Source organism: Hemitrygon akajei, chromosome 6 (genome assembly GCF_048418815.1).
Source record: "Hemitrygon akajei chromosome 6, sHemAka1.3, whole genome shotgun sequence".
NCBI classification, from domain to species: Eukaryota; Metazoa; Chordata; class Chondrichthyes; order Myliobatiformes; family Dasyatidae; genus Hemitrygon; species Hemitrygon akajei.
In genome coordinates this window covers 46,178,255-46,199,064 of record NC_133129.1, presented here as the reverse complement: position 1 = coordinate 46,199,064, position 20,810 = coordinate 46,178,255, and the positions used below count along the sequence as shown (strand labels likewise).

Below are 20,810 nucleotides of genomic sequence, written 5' to 3'. Positions count from 1 at the left end.
TTGCCATGTAGAAGATGAATGCCTTTTGATCTTGGAAATTATAGGACAAGAAAATAAAAACTCTTAAGGGATTGTATAGGGTATAATTGCATCAAATATTAGTTAAGCCTAATATGCAACACAGAGTACAATACTTGTGTACAACTTTTGTACTAATTCTCATTAAAATTTATTTCAGTATCCTTTCAGCATGATTAATAATTAAGGTTTGCTAACTAAACCTTATTGATTCTAATAATACTGAGGGCAACTTCAGAAGTAGAATACTATTTCAGTAACAGCAATGAACACTCATTACACTACATATTTTGTGATGTGATTTCCTTAGCAAATATTCAAATTTCATGATAATCATTCACCGGTGTCTTGTGGGTGTGGTGGCAAGATATGGGGAATGTTGCTGTGCCGTGCCTCCTGGCCTCCATGTAAATCTACTGCCATTCTGCGGAAACTCTGGTAATCAATCTGGTCAAATATTGCAATTTATTTTTCCCGAAAGATTGCTCTTTCCATTGTAGAATTGTCTGACTATTCAAGTTGAATTTTATTGCAAAGATTGCTGGAATTGTGGATGATGGTCCACCTATAGGTGCTATTGACATCAAAGACATTTTTAGATAAAAATTTCTACTTGAAGAGTTTTTACAAAAACATGTTACTGTGTGAGCAGATCATGGGTCACCACAAATCAGAATAAGTTATAGAATTGCATAATCATTTCTCATCTAATTCTGACATGAAGGTACTCGATATCCTGCATACTAAGGTTAAAGGAACTTTTGCTAGGGTGTTTAACCCATCAGAGTTGATACAACTACAATATAAAGATGCCACTTTATGTAGCAAACAGAACTCATGCAAGTTCAAAATTGCAACAGCTTCTTTCCGAAAGCACAATATTATTTTTCAAGCAGAATCCATTGGGTGAAGGCTGAATACACTCAGGTTGTATGTATAAAAACAAATCCCAATTCAGGTCATCTTAATTCTGAGTCACTTTATACAATTTACATAATTTTGTTTGTATTCTCACTGTGCAAGCATTCCTCACAGGAATCCTTAAAAAAGCCAAAAATGGATTAAATATTAGATGACAAATCTACTTTTGTAATGGACTGTTTAAATGTTAATGAAAATAGGGTGCCATATTTTGAGTCTTGTTAGTAGGCTATTGGTTTTGAGTGTTTTTCAAAATGGTCATTCCAGATTCTCAGATCTGCAATGCTTTCTTTAGAAGACGGATTAAAAGTTTCATTTGATTTAATCACTCTTTTCTAGATGGTAAATACTTGTGATTCCTTTTATGTTTGTAGAGTTCAACCATACTTCACAAGAATTCTTAAAAAAGTCAAGACCACAGTCATCTACCCTTTCAGCAAGGCATTCTTCCATGTTAAATGGCAGAGCAGAAATTTATGCCAATTGTATGGTTGTAGATCAGGTAAGTCACTAAAAATATTTTGGCCTATTCTGAAGAAGTCCAAAGACGTTGGTGACAAATTTTCTAAATGGTTCTTCTGTTTCATGCATCACGTCTAATGGAAAACATTTATTTGTTATTAACTATAATGAAAATAACTAATTATAAAATAACTCCCTGGTAAATGATCTTAAACAGATTAGTTAGTATTTCATTCTTGGCTGATAGCAGTAAGTGTTGCAACAGAGCTGATAACAATTTTCAGCAGTTCCTCCTATGAATGAATTTTTATCACCGTTAGAAGAATAGATAGTCTTTAAAAGGAATGTTGTTAGTGTGGGTGGTGAATTAAGTGATACAATTGGATTTTGTATCTACAATTTCCTCCTCAGATGAAAAGTTGGTTGCAGCATTGGCAGATGACATTTATTCCCATTGTGTACATTTTGAGAAGTTAAATAAGAGTTTGACCTACAGAGAAAATGGTAAGGGACTAAGGAATCTTGATTAACAGAGAGGCTTAGAGGCCCAAATCCATTGCTACCTGAATGTAGATAAATAGGTTAGTGATGAAGGCATGCACATTCATTAGATGGATATAGAATATAAGAGTTGGGACATTATACTTTAACTTTATAGAACTTTATAATGAGTATTGTGTGCAGTTCTAGTCAGTACTTTTTAGGAACGATATGATTGCGTAGGTAAGAATGAGGAGGAAATTTACTAAGATGTTGCCTGGACTAGGGACAGTAATACTGGGAAGAAACTGGATAGGCTGTTGCTCTTCTCCTTGGAGTGAAGGAGGCTGTGGAGTGGTGTAAAAGAAGTATTGATTATGAAAGGTATTGTTAAAGTGGCCAAAAGAACTGGTAGAATCAGACAGACACTTAAATAGTTCAATGTAAATTTATTATCAGAGTACGTATATATCACCATATACAAGCCTGAGATTTATTTTCTTGTAGGCATACTCAATAAATCTAATAACCATAATGGAATCAATAAAAGACAGCACCAACAGGGCGGACATCCAGTGAGCAAAAGACGACAAACTGCAAATACAAAAAGAAAAAAATAATAATAGTGTGGCGACCCACTTCCTAACACACTCGAACCGGCTCACAAATAGCCAGCGTGCCGGCACAAAGGCCAGGTCTGCTTCACCAACAAAGGGAAAGCCTGCGGGGGTTTGTGAGTACGTGCCCCTTACAGCATCCGCGCCCAGGGTGGGCGGGATGAGGGAGGCTTTTAAAGCAAGGCTGTGAAGTTGGAATAAAATCTTCTTTAATTGCAGTTTACCGACTCCGTGTCGTTATTTCAGTGCTGCGTGTAGCACACCGCTACAATTGGTGACCCCGATGGTCCAAACGATATTTGGACCGGAGATGAACGACGCCGCATCTGTTCATGCGGTTTCATTGAAACTGCCAAGCTTCTGGACGCTGCGACCTCACCTCTGGTTCCAGCAAGCAGAAGCCCAATTCCACGTTTGGCAGATAACCTCAGAGGACACACGTTACTACTATGTGGTGAGCTCCCTCGACCAGGAGACAGCCGCCCAGGTTGAGGAGTTCGTACAGTCTTCCCCAGCGGACGGCAAGAACACGGAATTCAAAGCCCTGCTCCTAAGGACTTTTGGACTCTCACGGCGCGAGCGAGCTGCCCGTTTACTGCACCTGGATGGCTTGGGAGACAGACCTCCATCGGCTTTAATGAATGAGATGTTGTCTCTGCCCGGCGGACACACACCCTGCCTAATGTTTGAGCAGGCATTCCTGGAGCAGCTGCCCGAGGACATCCGCCTGCTGCTGTCCGACGCGGATTTCAGCGACCCCCGGAAGGTGGCAGCCCGGGCGGACTTGCTGTGGAACGCCAAGAAGGTGAGTGGGGTGTCCATCGCACAGATCACCAGGCCACGCTCCCAGCAGCAAACCAGTCCAGGCCCGGCCGCAGAGCCCGCTAGCCCCAGAGGCAAGGGTGTGGAGCCCAACGAACAATGGTGTTTCTACCACTAGCGGTGGGGCGCAGAAGCCCGCCGTTGTCGCCCGCCCTGCCAGTTCCCAGGAAACGCCAGGGCCAGCCGCCGCTGATGGCTACGGTGGCTGGCCATCAGGATAGCCTCCTGTATGTGTGGGACCAGCGGTCGGGACGCCGTTTTTTGGTCGACACCGGTGCCGAGATCAGCGTCTTACCTCTGACAAGTTACGACACCCGCAACAGGGCACCGGGTCCCACCCTGAGGGCCGTGAACGGCAGCACAGTAAGGACCTATGGCACCTGTACGGTGCAGCTACAGTTTGGCTCCAGCCATTTCACATGGGACTTCACACTGGCCGCCGTAGCCCAACCGCTTCTGGGTGCGGATTTTTTGCGGGCTCACAGCCTACTGGTCGACCTGCCCAGGAAGAGACTGGTCCACGCCGAGACCTTTCAGACGTTCTCCCTGGGTGTAGCCCAGTTGCCAGCCCCTCACCTCGACTCCATCACGCTGTCCGACAACGACTTCACCAGGGTCCTGGCGGATTTCCCATCGGTTCTGGCACTGCAGTTCACGGCATCCATGCCCCGACACGGCGTACAGCACCACATCCCGACCCAGGGACCACCCCTCCACGCCCGTGCTCGGCGGCTTCCCCCGGACAAGCTCCGACTGACGAAGGAGGAGTTCAAGAGGATGGAGGAATTGGGGATCATCCGGCGGTCCGACAGCCCATGGGCCTCCCCCCTGCACATGGTGCCCAAAGCAACAGGGGGCTGGAGACCGTGCGGCGACTATCGCAGGCTGAACGAGGCTACCACACCGGACCGCTACCCTGTGCCACACATTCAGGACTTTGCAGCAAACCTGCACGGCGCACGGATCTTCTCCAAGGTAGACCTCATCCGAGGATACCATCAAATCCCGATGCATCCGGACGACGTCCCCAAAACGGCTCTCATCACCCCGTTCGGCCTTTTTGAGTTCCTCCACATGCCATTCGGCCTGAAGAATGCCGCACAGACGTTCCAGCGGTTAATGGACGCGGTGGGACGCGACCTGGACTTCGCATTCATCTATTTGGACGACATCCTCATAGCCAGCAGCAGTCGTCAGGAGCATCTGTCCCACCTCCGTTAACTCTATGCCCGACTGAGTGAATACGGTCTAACAATCAACCCGGCCAAATGCCAGTTCGGGCTCGACACCATTGACTTCCTGGGCCACAGGATTACTAAAGACGGGGCAACCCCTCTGCCCGCTAAGGTAGATGCGGTCCGCCATTTCCCCCGACCCACCACGATCAAAGGCTTTCAGGAATTTGTAGCTATGGTCAATTTCTACCACCGCTTCCTCCCTCCAGCTGCCCGAATCATGCGCCCCCTGTTCGCCCTGCTGTCGGGTCCGGGCAAGGACATTACCTGGGACGAGGAGTCCGCCGCCGCTTTCATTCAAACGAAGGAAGCCTTGGCGAACGCCGCGATGCTAGTGCACCCTAGAATGGACGTCCCTACCGCCCTCACAGTGGACGCATCTAACACGGCAGTCGGTGGGGTACTGGAGCAGCTCATCGCGGGCCGCTGGCAACCCCTGGCGTTTTTCAGCAAACACCTGCGGCCACCCGAGCTCAAATACAGTGCTTTCGACCGGGAACTGTTGGCACTATACCTGGCAATCCGGCATTTCAGGTACTTCTTAGAAAGTAGGCCCTTCACCGCGTTCACGGACCACAAGCCGCTTACCTTTACGTTCACGAAGGTGTCCGATCCCTGGTCGTCCCGCCAGCAGCGCCATCTGGCCTACATCTCTGAATACACGACGGATGTCCGGCATGTCTCGGGTAAGGACAATGTCGTGGCGGACGCACTCTCTCGCCCTAACATTCATGCCCTTTCCCAAGGGGTAGACTTTGAGCGGCTGGCGGAGGCACAGCAGGCAGACGAGGAGATCCCTAGTTACAGAACCGCAGTCTCCGGTTTGCAGCTCCAGGACCTCCCCGTAGGCCCAGGTGAGAGGACCCTACTCTGTGATGTCGCCACCGGCCAGCCCCGTCCCGTCGTCCCGGCACCTTGGCGGTGACGCGTTTTCGACTCCATTCATAACTTGGCGCACCCCTCCATCCGGACAACTGTCCGGATGGTCTCCAGCAGGTTTGTTTGGCAAGGACTCCGCAAACAGGTCAGTGAATGGGCCAGAACGTGCATGCACTGCCAGACGGCCAAGGTGCAGCGGCACACCAAAGCTCTGCCGCAGCAGTTCCACCCCACCCACCGGCATTTCGACCACATTCATGTGGATATCGTGGGTTCCCTGTCAGTGTCGCGCGGAGCGCGGCACCTCCTGACTATCGTGGACCGGTTCACAAGATGGCCAGAGGCGATCCCGCTCACCGACACCACCTCCGAATCTTGCGCCCGGGCACTGATCACCACCTGAGTGTCCCGCTTTGGTGTACCAGCCCACATTACCTCCGACAGAGGCGCCCAGTTCACCTCCAGCCTGTGGTCAGCTATGGCCAGCCTTTTGGGGACACAGCTGCACCACACCACTGCCTACCACCCACAGTCGAACGGCCTGGTGGAGCGTTTCCACTGTCACCTAAAGTCGGCTCTCATCGCCCGCCTGCGAGGAGCTAACTGGGCGGACGAGCTTCCCTGGGTCCTACTCGGCATCCGCACGGCACCCAAAGACGATCTGCACGCCTCGTCGGCCGAGTTGGTGTACGGCGCACCCCTGGTCGTCCCCGGGGAGTTCATACCAGCCCCAAGGGAGCAAGAGGAAGAACCCGCAGCAGTCCTGGGCAGACTACGCGAGAGGCTCGGTGACCTGGCCCCCATACCCACTTCGTAGCATGGGCAGAACCCGACCTGCGTACCCAAAGACCTGCAGAACTGTAAGTTTGTGTTTGTACGAAGGGGCGGGCATCGGCCACCGCTGCAACGGCCCTACGAGGGGCCATTTATGGTGCTCAGTAAAAACGGGTCCACGTTCGTGCTGGACGTTGGGGGAGAGAGGAGGTTTTCACGGTGGACCGACTCAAACCGGCCCATGTGGACTTGGCGCAACCGGTCGAGTTTCCGGCACCGCGGCGCAGAGGCCGACCTCCCAAACAGGGTCCGGCCCAGACTGTGGACATTGGGGGGTGTGTCGCCGGTTCTGGGGGGGGGGGGGGGGTTATGTGACGACCCACTTCCTAGCGCACTCGAACCGGCTCACAAATAGCCAGCGCGCCGGCATAAAGGCCAGGTCTGCTTCACCAACAAAGGGAAAGCCTGCGGGGGTTTGTGAGTACGTGCCCCTTACAGCATCCGTGCCCGGGGAGGGCGGGATGAGGGAGGCTTTAAAGCAAGGCTGTGAAGTTGGAATAAAATCTTCTTTAATTGCAGTTTACCGACTCCGTGTCGTTATTTCAGCGCTGCGTGTAGCACACCGCTACAATAACTTAAAAAGCAATCAGTATTGAGAACATGAGATGAAAAATCGTTGAAAGTGAGTCTGGTCCCACAACACATGGTTGAGGAGTAATACCCATTCCTGATCCTGGTACATGAATCCTGAACTTCTTGTACCTTCTATCTGACGACAGCAGTGAGAAGAGAGCATGACCTTGGTGGTGGATGTCTCTGATGATGGATGCAGCTTTCCTGCGACAACGCTCCATGTAGATGTGTTCAATGGTGGGAATGGCTTTACCAATGAGGGACTGGACTGTATCCACCACTATTTGTAGGATTTTCTGTTCAAGGGCATTGGGGTTTCCATACCAGGCTGTAATGTAACCAATCACTTTAATCTGCACCACACATCTGTAGAAGTTTGTCAAAGTTTTAGATGTCATGCCAATGTTTGCATACTTCTAAGGAAATAGAGGCACTGTCGTGTTTTCTTCATAATTGCATTTATATGCTGGCCCATGACCAGTCCTCTGAAATGATAACACTGAGGAATTTAAAGTTGCTGACAGTGTCCACCTCTGATTTCCCCCATGAGGACTGGTTCATGGAGCTCCTCAATCTAAAATCAGCTCCTCTGTCTTGCTGACATTGAAAAAGAGTTTGTTGTTTTGGTCAAGGCATAGATGGATGCATTCCTAATGTGAGCAAATTGGATTAGTGTAAATGGGCAAAACGATTGGCATTGACTTGGAGGGCCACCGGATGTGTTTCTGTGCTGAATGACTTCGTACATCTCCAGCAGTCTTGGCAGCTCATCATTGTACTATTCAGACTCCTTCCCCAGCAAGTTTGTATGTAATACTGGACAACAATTTTTTTCAAAAGCGTTGCTTCCTCAGGCTTTTTTTTTGTCTACGATAGATCGCTTAAAGATGAACACAAATATAATTTCAAACTACTTGTATCACGTAGGAATTTGGAGAAACAAGAAATTAACTTTAATTGCATTTAATGCATTTAATTGCATAACGATGCTGATGCTTTGCGATAATTTCAACTAAACTAAAAATGTTCTATTGTTGATTTTTATTTGTACTCAGTGTCTGAAGTTTCTTTCTTAAGTGTCCAACAATAAACAGCCAGCATTAATGGATTCCAGTTGCCCTGATACCATTTCTCCATGACTGCAATATCCCGGTGAAACCTTTCACCATGCTCATCACTGACAGTGCCAAGATTTGCAGGGAAGAAGTCTAAATGGGATTGCAGAAAATGAATCTTTAGTGACATGTTGTACTTCATGGTTTTGTATCCTTGAGGTATGTTGTCAACCAGCTGCACATAGTTTGGTGCTCTGTAGTTGCCAAGAAAATTTTCAGCAACGTCTTTCCGTGTTTTCCATACCATTTTCTCCAGTCCCAATTGCCTGTCATTGATGACCTGTTTGATTTGTGGACCAACAAAAATGCTTTCCTTAATCTTGGCATCAGTTATTCTGACTCGAATTATGAATTGATATAACAAATATAGGTGATTTAAAAATATAAGTCATGGTAGGGAACTTTCATGGTGATTTTCATGATCAGTAACCCAATGTCCATAAGATAAACCAAAAAGTATTCAGGAAGCAAGATCTTTGTTGCCCAGTGTAGTTGTTAATCATTTTAAATAGCAGAACTTGTTCTGGCTATTCAGAACTGCTTACTGTACATGGCCCACATTTAGTTGTGAATAATCTCACAACTAAGGAAGCAATGAAGTCTGCCTGAAGAATGACCCACTCTAGCAGGTTCTGCTTGCTTCTGCTGTTTATATGTGATGGGCTTGGAAAAGCACAAACAAATGTTTCGCAATGTGTGAGGGACACAGCAAGCTATGCGTCCCTTCATAATCTTATGTTACATTTCAATCTCGCAATTCTTATGAAATATGCACTACACTATTAATGCATTTATCAATTATGGTTTTATGTTGCACCATATTCCAGCTTTGGTCTCACATTAACAAAATTTTCTTTCCTTGATCTTTTTAGGTCGATGAGGGTGGTGTAAACTATAATATTGATGGCGCTACTACTGGAAGTACCAGTACCGAAAACAGACAAAGTGGAAAACTATCTGAAGAGGATCTTGGTCAGGGTTACAATACCTCTGCCTCTAAGGAACCCGACATACCTGCAGTATTAGAGTCTAATATATGTAGGACATTTTTAAGTGAGTGCCCTGAAGATCAAATAGATAATGCCACAATTCTAAAAGAAGATCAGGATAATTTAGTGGAACAGGTTTCCAATTTGCCTTCACCAGACAGTATTTTCTGCCAGTCAGTAGTACTGTCTCGGAACCATGGCTGTGCCAAAGCAGAAAGTCCTTCCACACACATTAGCAGTAAGCCAAGGTATGTTGTTATATTTTTGTAGTAAGTTTGATGTTAACCGAATAGTTGATAGATTTTAAGATTTGATTAAACCAGCTTAATTTCATGTAAAATTATTGTGAATGGAATACTTTTCAAGTAAGTAAGTATGAAGGTGTGGTGCAATTGTCTTAACGATAGAGTACATAAAAAGCCACTTGCTCCACCATGTCCATATGAACCATCAATTCTAATGGTGTGTTCCAGCACCTGGCCCTCAGCCTCCTTTGCCTTATGGTCCAAGTGGTCACTCATACCCTAAAACAAAGCACTTGGTTTTGGGCACATCAGTTATGGAAACATAGCATTCTCCTCCCTCCCTGACAAGGATCCACCTATCACCCAGATCCACCTCTTCCCCCCACCTTTTTATAGTGGCTACTTCCCCGCTTTCTGACCTGAAGTGTTGATTGTTCATTTCCCTCTAAAGGTGCAGCTTGTTTGTGTGTAATTACATCTAATATGAAGAAAGGTTTCATACTAACTACCATATCCATGCCCCTCATAATTTAAATCCATCAGGTCCCCCTCCCTTCAGCCTCCTTTACTTCAAGCAAAACAAACTCTTTCATAATAGAGATACTCTATCCCTGGCAAGTCTCTTCTGTACCCTCTTCAATCCATCCACATCATTCCTATGGTTTGTTGACCATAACAGAATGTAACACCTGACAGGATTATGTTTTATTAAGTTGAACTGTATCTTGTTGCACTCATTGCAGTAATTAGCCTAGTGAATCTCCTCGAGACTGCCCCTAGTGCTACGTACCCCTACTTAGGTCCAGGGACCAAAACTGTGCACAGTATTCCAAGGGTGATGTCATCAACACATTTGTACTATTGTAACAAAATTGCATCATTTCAAGATTCCTACCCTCGAGTAATAAAGGGTTATACATCATTTGCATCTGCTTCACCTGCCTTTAACTATTTGTGAATCATGAAAAACACCTAAATCCCTCTTCATTTCACTCATGTGCAGTCTCTCTTTATTTGGGAAACAATCTGCCTTTTCATTCCTCTTATTGAGGTGCATCAGATAGTACAAGATAAAGCGATAAATGAATGCAGACTAAGGTTTTAACAGCTGCAGAGGAAGTACGGTACAAGAAATAATGTGCAGTGTCATAATGAGGGAGATTTAGAGGTCAAGAGCCCATATTATTGTATCAGGCACAACAATAGTTTTATAACAGCCAGTTTTTTTTAACTTGGGTTTCCAATCTGGGATCCACAGACACTTTGCTTATTGGTATTGGTCCATGGCATAAAAAAAAGGTTGAGAACCTCTGTTTTAACTGTGTCTCATGTCCTCCACATTGAATGGTGCAAACAGGACAGGGGTGGCGAACCTTTTTGAAAGCATGTGCCCAAATTCTCTAAAAAATTCTTTTGAATGCGATGGTAATTTTGAGCAGATATTATCAATTAATGAATTATTACCAATAATTAGACAGATTTTTAAGCAAGAAGTGTGAGTCCTGTTGCTTATCTACATGTATTCATTATTTTACCACTAATAAACGTATAACAGAGACAGATTGAAATAAGTTAAGCACTTTAAAAGTCCTGTTCAAGTGTTATTAATATTAATCTTTGATAAGACAATTGGAAATAAATATTCATAGAGGCTCTAAACGACATAATGTATTTACGGTTTTTAACACTGAAATATCCAGTGTTCACTCACAGACAACAGAAGAAAAAGATGTAAGCAGAGCAAAATGATGCCAACTGGGCCAACATATACTAAATAAATACCGATGTGTACAGCAGGTTTAAAGTGTCATCCAATGTCATTTGTCTTCACAACCTCCCCGGCACGAGACGTTTCCTGTAAAAACATTTCATTGCTCTCATGTTGTAAAAAATAATTTGCTGCTTCTTTTGGCAGTACAGATAATTATTATGTATCTTTTTATTATAGGTGGGGTTTAACAATTTTTTTCTGTGCCTTCTTAGGCACATGTGCCTTAGGTTCACCATCCCTGGACAGGATGAATGAAGATGAATTTCTAACAATTTGTAATTTTGTGTTTTGGTCAGAACTCCGCTTTCAATTAGTACCTCTGAGTAAGGAGCTTGCATATTGCAGTTGGGTGCCACAAGTTTTGAAAACAAGGTGATTGCAACAGTTTAGTGATGTCATTGAATATAATGCGGAGTGACCTTGGAGCAAGTGTGGTTCAGAATAGATGTGATGTTTATATAAAGTCATAATGGATTAGATAGGAAAAAAAATAGAAGCTATTCCCATTTATGAATGCTGGTAGAATTAAGGGACATGGTCTCAATGTGCAGTTTATAGGATGTAGATAAAAATTTATTTACACAAAGCAATTATGATCCAAGCTCAGTAAGTCTCATAGAAACAGAAAAAAATATTCAGAAAAAGATTTATACAAACATAAGTGAAAATAATTCATAGGCCAAAGCCATAAAGTGGGGAAATGGGATGGATTGACTGTTGTTCTGATTTTACATTTTAAGTTTCCCTAAGTTTAGATTTGTTCTAGCACTACATACTGTCCCCTCCCCCTCTTCCTCCCTCTCCCCCTCTTCCTCCCTAGCCTCTCGAGCCTTTTCCCCTAACATACTTGATATCTCTAAGATACTTGATACTGGCATTGTGTGGAAGTGGGTTCTCTGGAATCTCCATGAACTCATGTTTTCCATGGCCGTTTCTCTCAGCTATTAATGACACAGCAAAATAAGTTGCTATTTTGTCAGCAGGGTATTCGGTGAAGTTTACCACTTATAACTGTGTCAGTCTTTTACATGGTTCTTGTTTGTCACCTTGCTTCTTGAGATGAAATGGTGAGAGAGGGAACTGATAAAAAGTTTGCCTTTGGCTTTGTCACTGAAGAAATGGGGCATGATATTAGACGGAAGAAACTGTTTTAGACTGAAAGGTAATTAGTCCTGAACATGAATTCCTCAGTGATGCATATTATTCTAAAACATTGTTATCTGCTTGCCTTGGGGAATTTAATTAACATTACTTTTCCTGGAAACAGTCTCTTCCTGATATTAGGTGGTGTAATGTACTTTAAGGCATGATTGGAATTCTAAATCTGACAACATGGTCAGAGTTCATTTGCCAGAAGTTAGTTAGTGAAGCTTTAGAGCTGCTGAGTTGTGTACATTAGCTCTGAAAGCATGTCTGGAATTTGAAGTTCAATATCTGTTTTGCATTTGATTAACCAAAAATTTTATGAAGAAACAGTTATGTCTGAACCTTTTTACATGTAGTGGCCATTAACAATCCAAAGCACTACATGGCTTTGTTTAGTTTTATGTTCTCCAATGCCATTACCATCAGACATGCTCTTCAAAAGATTGATGTCTTTAAATCTATCTGATGTCTAAAGATCAGAAAACACAAAATCAATGTGCATTATCATTAATTTGTGCTGGAATGAGAGTTTTCAGTACACTACATCAATATCCAAAGTCAAAGAATTTTTTAATATCAAAGCCAGATCAGCATATACTACCTTGAAATAAATTCTCTTGCAGGCACTTACAGGGAAGAAGCAACACAATAGGATTAACAAAAAGCTATCCAAAAACAAAGCTGGACAAGTAACCAATGTGCAAAAGAAGACAAACAGTGCCAATAGTGAAACTGAATCAATACTGAGATCATGAGTTGGAAAGAGGTTTTGAAAGTGAGTCTGTAGGTTGTAGAATCAGTTCAGAAGAGTGGTAATTGAAGTTATGCATACTGGCGGTAGGTGATGGCTATTCCTGAATCTGGTGGGTTGGGACCCAGGGGGTTCTATACTTCTTGCCTGCTGGCAGCAGTGGGAAGAGGGCATGGTCTGTGTGGTGGGGGTTTTTGATGATAGATGATGATTACCTTTGCCAGCACTCTTTGTAAATGAACACAGCAGTGGGGAGGGAGGCCTGGTGAAGGTCTGGGCTGGACACACCTCTTTCCATCATCCTTTCTGTTCCTGGGCATTGGTGTTTCCATACCAGGCCATGAACTGTGATACAACTAGTTAGGATGCTCTCCATTGTGATTGTATGGCAGCAGATAATAGGAGGTTAGATGTAATGTTTAGCAAAGTATTAACCTATTTTTCATTGTGATAAATGTTCAGTTTTTCACTGGGAATATTACATTGGAAAAGCATGAGCTCCCCTGTTCATTACTAGGTTTAATGGGCTTTAATGACCCAGGCAACTAAACCTGATTCAAGCAGGTTTGTTCATCTTCAGTATTAATTGGATTAACTTTTTTGACTAATGATATGTTAGTTTCTATTTCAAGTTTCATTTTCAATGGAAAATAGTTGACAAATTAGATTACTGATGAATTGATCAGCTCTGTGGTTTTTGATTTCCCTTTTAAAATTTTCTGAATCTCTGAATGTCTGTCATGCATATGTGTACTTCAAAATGCAGAACAGCAGGGAAAAATATTTCTGGAAAGGGGCAAATTTATGTCACAAATTCTTATAATTCCCTTCAGTGTGCACTCTCCTGCAATCCCAAATATTTTTGCTTTTAAATGTAAGAAGCCTGCAATATAATTCTGTATCCTATCTGTTGTTCCATGAATTCATTTTATTTTTATTTTGAGATTAGGCTTGTTAACAGGTTCATCTAGCCCAAAAAGCCCCAGCTGCCAGTTACACCCATGTGACCATACACTCTTGGAATATTGTCAACAAGAGAAAATCTGCAGATGCTGGGAATCAAAGCAATACAAAATACTGGAGGGAATCAGCAGCTCAGGCAGTATCTATGGAAAAGAGACCCCTCACAAGTCTGATGAAGGGTCTTGGTCCAAAACGTTGACTGTTTGCTCTTTTGCATAGATGCTGCCTGGCCTGCTGAGTCCCTCCAGCATTTTGCCTGTGTTGCATTGGGATATTGCAAGCAGTTTTGGGTCCAGCTAAGAGAAGATGTGCTGGTATTGGAGAGGGTTCAAGAGGAGTTCACGAGAATGAATCCAGGAGTGAAGAGGTTAATGTGTGAGAAACCTTTGATGGTCCTGGGCCTGTGCCTGCTGGAATTCAGAAGAATGAATTCTGATCTCATTGAAACCTTTTGAATATTGATAGGCTTAGATAGAGTTGATATGGAGATGTTCCCTGTAGTGGGAGAATTTAGGAGCAGAGGGCACAACCTTAGAATAGAAGGGCATCCATTTAGAACAGAGATGAGGAGGAATTTCTTTAGCCAGAGGGTAGTGAACCTGTGGTATTCACTGCCATGGATGGTTGTGGAGACCAAGTCATTGATTTTATTGAAAGTGGAGTTTATAGGTTCTTGATTAGTCTGGGCATCAAAGATTTCGGGGAGAAGGCAGAAGAATGGGGTTGAGAGAGATAATGGGTCAAGCATTGGTGGAGCAGACTCAAATGGCCTAGTTCTGTTCCTATGTCTTAAGGACTTGTGGACTAATTAACCTACTAAATCCTACATCTTTGGAATGTGGAAGGAAATGGGTGCACCTGGAGGAAACATAAAGAATTCTTACAGGCAGGATTCAACCTGGGCCATTGGCACTGTAATAGCATTATACTAAGCACTAAGCTTCTGTAATTTTCTTGCTAGGCCACTGTGTCGGTTTGTCCACAACTGTCCTGTTCATCTATTGCAAGTCATTTATCTATCCCTTCATACATTACACCACAAAAGGAAGTTACTCGGCCCATCAAGCCCCTGCTGCCCCATCAGTCTCAATCCCTGTTTATTTCCTTGTGATGTTTTAGTTTATTCTCTCTCACATATGTTTCAAATTCTCTTTGATTCTCTTATCACTGGCCTACGCTTGGGCAGAACCTACAGAAGTCAGATAACCTACCAGTGCATCTTTGGTATGTGGGAGAGAACTGGAGGGGCCAGTGGAAACCTGCACAGTCACAGGGAGAGCGTTCAATTCCCAGACAGACACCACCTGTGGGATGCTCACCAACATCTCTGCTTTCAGAGGTGGCTGAAGCGAGCTGGACTATGCACATCTATACTCACGTCCTTTACAGGTGCGTGGAAGAGAGCATCCTAACGTGCTGCATCACTGCAGCGGTGGGGAAGGCTCTACAGCGGGTAGTCAAAACTGCCCGGCGCATCACCGGCACCAGCCTACCTTGCCAGCAAGGGCATACGGTATATTCAGAAAGGTGCCGGAAAAGGGCCAGTAGAATCGTGAAGGATCCCACCCACCCTGCTCATGGACTGCTTGTCTCACTCTCATCAGGGACGACACTATTTAGCATCATGCCAGGACCACCAGACTCAAAAACAGTTACTTTCCCCAAGCAGTATGGCTGATCAACACCTCCACCCACTAACCCATCCACCACCGCTACTTTATAATTTCCTGTCAGTGATCTTATGTACAGACACCCCTGTGCCTAGCGTCACTTTATGGACATACTAGAAATATAATCCACTAGAAATATAATTTACCTTGTGTATTTATATTTATTATGTTTTTTAAAATCTTTTTTGCGCTGTATCAGAACGAGAGTACAATTATTTCATTCTCCTTTACATTTGTGTTTCGGAAATGACATTAAACAGTCTTGAATCTTGAACCCAGAACCCTGAAGCACTGATGCTGCAGCTCGTTCTCACATAATCTGCTTCCTTTGTGAAGACCCTTGTTTAATATTTCATCAGTTCTATCTCAAGATGCAGATTTCCTTTTCAGTTCTTGATAAATTCAATTTTGACTTGTGTAAGCTTCAAATGCTTTTAAGTATTAAATTTAATGATGATTGATAGTTCTTTTCAGGAAACATCTTCTTGCCTTGCATCTTAACTTCATCAAATCCTGCCTGTATTTTCCATAACCTTAATGATTACTTATGTGCCTTGCCCCTGACAGTTGTTAAAAGCTCCCTTTTTATCTCATTATTTTAACTTCTATTTCATTTGACAAAGAGGGCACATTAAGTTTTAATAGTATGAGTTTTCTATTCAAAATAACATGCTCATTTTGACTCTGAATTATTGTGTTCCTTTTAATGGTTTATAATGTAATCAGTGTCTCCTTTATGGCTACACATTAGATCTTTATCATCTATCTTTTGTGAGGTCAAGAGTCTATCTTACCATTTATTTTTAATCTGTTTCCATAATTGCTTTCAGCCAATTAATGTGGGAGGATATTGATTTTGAATTTCTATAAAAGGTGAGTGTGTAATGGTTTTTAGTGAAAGGATGGGAGTTAATACTCATAAAAATCTGATGGCACCTTTGCTATCCAATGAAAGAGGAGAGTAAGACTGTCAAATCTAGTAACAGAGATCATCTGTTTCTATAGGTATACTTTTATTTCAATAAGCTTAGGGAAAGCCGTCTTTCCAATTTTTACTTGTAGAAGTTTTGACACTCTGCTGATGTTTTCTAGAAAGTGACCTCAAGCCTGCTGTCATATTGAATGGTTACTTAGTACAGTAAAATGGACTCTTGACTTCATAATCTACCTTGTGACCCTGCACCTTATTGTCTACGTGCACTGCAATTTTCAAGCTTCTACACTTTACTTTGTGTTCTGTTATTACAGTTATATTTGTATTTGCTTAAACTATAATTTACTCAATTATTTTGAATATTTAAATAAAAGGTTCAAGCAATTTTAAAACAAAATCGTTTTCTGTGTATCTAAGAGCAGAATAATATGTAGTACAGGCGCCACCCCCCCCCCCCCCCTACAAAGGTAGAGCGTTCCTATGAAACCTTTCTTAAGCTGAAATGGCATAAAGCGAAGAACTATTAACTTATATGGGAAAAATCTTCGTAAAAGCGAAAATCCTCTTTGTAATGCGAAAACAGGTTACTAATGTAGGTCTTTTGTAAAAACGAAGTGGCGTGAAGCAAACATTTGTAAAGCGGGGGGCACCTGTATCCAGAATGTTAAATGAAATAGTTAAAAGTTTGTCTTGTGCATTTAATAGTAAAGCTTTTATATTTCTGTTAATTCTAATAATTGCCAGCAAAATCCATGCTGTACCATAACCCCATCATGCTTACAGGATTGAGCAAAAATTGGCAATTTTTGAAAATTGTTTGAAACTGTTTGAAAATTGGCAAATATTGGTAATGCATCTTCTAAACTAATGTCAATGAATTGTAAGTTATCACTGAAAATATATCACATTGCAATATTGATTTGATGGTATTGGCTTGAGTTTTAGAAAAGCGAGTTTTCTGTGGAACGGGAGATCGCAGTGTGAACTGGAGACTATTTCTTGTGGACTTTATGCACCAGTTTTAAAAAGTGAGCAGGGCCTGTCGGGACTTGTCTGCAGAGCAAGCGATTGCTTGGGTTAATAGTAACCAGCGTTAATTTGCACGAGCAAATAAAAAGAAACGGGGTTTGAGCTGGGTGGCTATTTTGTGAGTGGACAGCGTTAGACTGGTCAGGCTTTGGCTCAGCAGGCTCAGGCTGGAACTAAAACTTGAGATGTTAGAGGCATAGCAAGTTTAGGCAGGATGGTTGTTCAGGCAGCGGAATGCTCCTCGTCTGAGCTGTGGGGTGTCAGGTTACCCAGTGGTGTCCCTAATAAACTACATCTGCAGGAAGTGCACCTAGCTTCAGCTCCTGACTGACAAGGTCAAGGAACCGGAGCTGGGGATGAGTTATCAGGGCACAGCAGCAGCAGCGAGGTCAGGGGCACCGTGGCTGGCTCTGAGGCTCAGCAGGAAACAGTAAAGTCCAGCAGACCGATAGTTAGGGGGATGGACAGGAGATTGTGCGGCCACGAGAGAATCCAGGGTGGTGTGTTGCCTCCCAGGCTCTAGGGTCTAGGTTGTCTTAGAGAAACTGCAGTAGATTCTCAAGAGGGAATGTGACCAGCCAGAGGTCATGGTACACATTAGCACCAATGACATACCAGTAGGTAGAAAGAGGGTAAAGGCAGTGAGTTTAGGGAATTAGGGAATAGGCTGAACTCCAAGGAAGTAATCTTTGCATTATTGTAGTGCCACGTGCTAGTCAGGGCAAGAATAGGATGATGGTACAGGTGACTGAGTGGATGAGGAAGTAGTGCAGGGGACAGCGTTTTAGGTTTCTAGATCATTGGGATCTCTTCTGGTGAAGGTATGAGTTGTACAAAAAGGATGGGTTGCACATGAACCCGAGCAGGACCAATATCCTTGCGGGCAGATTTGCTAGTGCTGTTGGAGTGGATTGAAACCAAGTTGGCAAGGGGAAAGGAAACAAAGTGATCGAGCTGGTGATGGGACAATTGGTATACAAGCTGATGCAGTGTGTAGTGAGACTGTGAGGATGGACTGGCAGTGGATAGGGCAAAATTGCAGTCAGTGGAATGAGGTGAAGTTTAACAGGAAATAGAAAAGGTATGTAATAAGGACAACCTTACGATAATTGGGTGGGGGGGGGGGGTTTCAATAGGCAGGTAGATTGGGAAAATTAGGTTAGTACTGCATCCCAAGAGAGGGAATTTGTAGGTTAACTGGAGCACCAAGTGTTACAGGGAGAGGGCAAGAGAAAGGGATTGAGAGGGATAATAAATCAGCCATGGTGAAATGGCAGAGGAGACTCAATGGGCTGAATGGCCTTTTTCTGCTTGTATGTCTTATGATCTTATGTTCTTAACTAATTGTTTTTACAGATTCAACTTTGATGGCATTGATGCTGACAGTGAAGGAGAGGAAATTTCAGATCGATCTCAGGGTTCATGCACTCCAAAATCTCCAAACTCTGCTGCATTATTTGCTAGCAGTGGGGATGAACTGGACTCTTTTGAGGCTCACCAGGACACTGAGATGAACATGAAGGGACTTGAATCCATGCGTTCAACAGGCAGCTTACTGTCCAAGGTACTCCAACGGGTACAAGCCGAACCAATGCTTATATAATCAGGGCATCTGGCAAAGTGACGCTGCAATGAGATATGTTCTCTGTACAGGCCTCATTTTTAAAATTCAAAGTTGAAAGTAAATTTATTAATAAAGTACACCATTTCCTACCCTGAGATTTGCTTTTCTTGCAGGCATTCATAGTAAGTACTAAAAAAACCCACAATAGAATCAATGAAAAATTGCACACATTAACGCTCAAACAGCCAATGTGCAAAAGACAACAACTTGTGCAAATACACACAAAAAAGCAAAGTAATAGTCATAAATCGGTAATAAATATTGAGATCACGCATTTCAGAGTCATTGAAAGTGAGTCCATAGGTTGTAGAATCAGCTCAGTGCAGTGGTGAATGAAGTTATCCATTCTCGTTCGGGAGCTTGATATATTGAAGGGTAATAACTGTTCCTGAGCCTGGTGGTATGTGACCTGAGGCTCCTGTACCTCCTTCCTGATGGCAGCAGAGAGAAGAGAGCACGTCTGTGATGCTGGTGGTCCTTGATAATGGATGCCGCTCTCCTGCGATTTGCACAGTGGTGGGCAGGGCTTTACTTGCGATGGACTGGGCTGTAGCCATTAATTTTTGTAGGCTTTTCTGTTCCAGGGCACTGGTATTTCAATATTCCAACCTTTCCCCTGATGGCATCGTTGCTCTTTTCTTCCTTGCACCATGTAATAAAGTGACGCAGTGTCCTCTGATCAGCAGTCTTTCTCACTGCTCCCATTACCTCTTCTGCTCTGAAAAGTTAGTCATTTAAATATTGCAGTAAACCTAAAGCTATTAACATTAATGCTTTCTATAGAACAGCAGTTTCTGCTGACGTATATGGGCAATTAAACATGAAAAGAATTAAAATGTTGACTGATATTCGTTTTCTTTTCAGTATCTTTATTGTAACGGTATCTCACCAGAGATTTAACAGCCATATTCACAGAACATTGTGAATTAGATTTACATATGTTATAGAAACGCAGTAAATCATAGGAATAATGGGGGCTTCACCATGCCTGCTCAAATTAATTTTTAACCGCATACAGCAAAGCAACCTTGAAAGTATCAAAATGTTATTTTAATTTAATTATAATTAGAGCATCCTTAAAAAAAGTAAATAAGTTTTTTAGGAAATTTCTTTTACTTTGTGGCTCCTGCTGATCCTGATCTGCTGCCTCACTTCCTACAAACCATCTCTTACTGACTACATGTATTGTGCCTGGGTTGAATGAGTGTTGTCCATCTTTCTGGCCCTCTGCACTGACACATAGCATGGCTTCAGGGGTAAGAAGGATTCAGAGATTGTTGTGCTGTGTGTCTGGTTTCAGAATATTCTAAACTTTTGACAGGAAGAAAATTGGAAGTAGTGCTTTGCCTCCTTTCATTGAATTATTAAAAACTATTTAAAAAATAGAAAATAGTTATTTAAAATGCGTACAAATCAATAGGTTATAAAGTATAATTCAAAAAGAAAGTATACCTCTCCAGCTGAGAATCAGACTAACATACATTGGAGAGTTGATACCTCAGCAAATTACCAGAAAATCCCTGTAGTTCTGGGTTCCATTATTGTGGCCTATGTAGAGTATAGCACTGAATTAGTGCATCTACTTCACAATGATCTTAGAATTATCATTGATCCCTGTAAGTCCAAAAGTTGCTTGAGTGGGAACAGTTCTCTTCAGAAGTGTTGGTTGCAGCTAGCATGATTCACTTTGAATTAAATATCCCTGCTTGCACTTCCTGTTTTGGCCTGTATT

General features: G+C 43.1%; 1 protein-coding gene across 4 annotated transcripts in view; it reads left to right on the top strand.

The window, feature by feature from the left end:
- Nucleotides 1-20,810, top strand: part of arhgef28a (Rho guanine nucleotide exchange factor (GEF) 28a) — a 385,900-nt gene that overhangs the window by 207,151 nt on the left and 157,939 nt on the right. For all 4 annotated transcript variants that reach the window (XM_073048304.1, XM_073048303.1, XM_073048302.1 and 1 more), the window contains 3 exons: nucleotides 1,314-1,441; nucleotides 8,829-9,193; nucleotides 18,811-19,018. In XM_073048304.1, coding sequence (XP_072904405.1) covers nucleotides 1,314-1,441; nucleotides 8,829-9,193; nucleotides 18,811-19,018 — 701 coding nt within the window. The remainder of the gene's footprint in view (nucleotides 1-1,313; nucleotides 1,442-8,828; nucleotides 9,194-18,810; nucleotides 19,019-20,810) is intronic.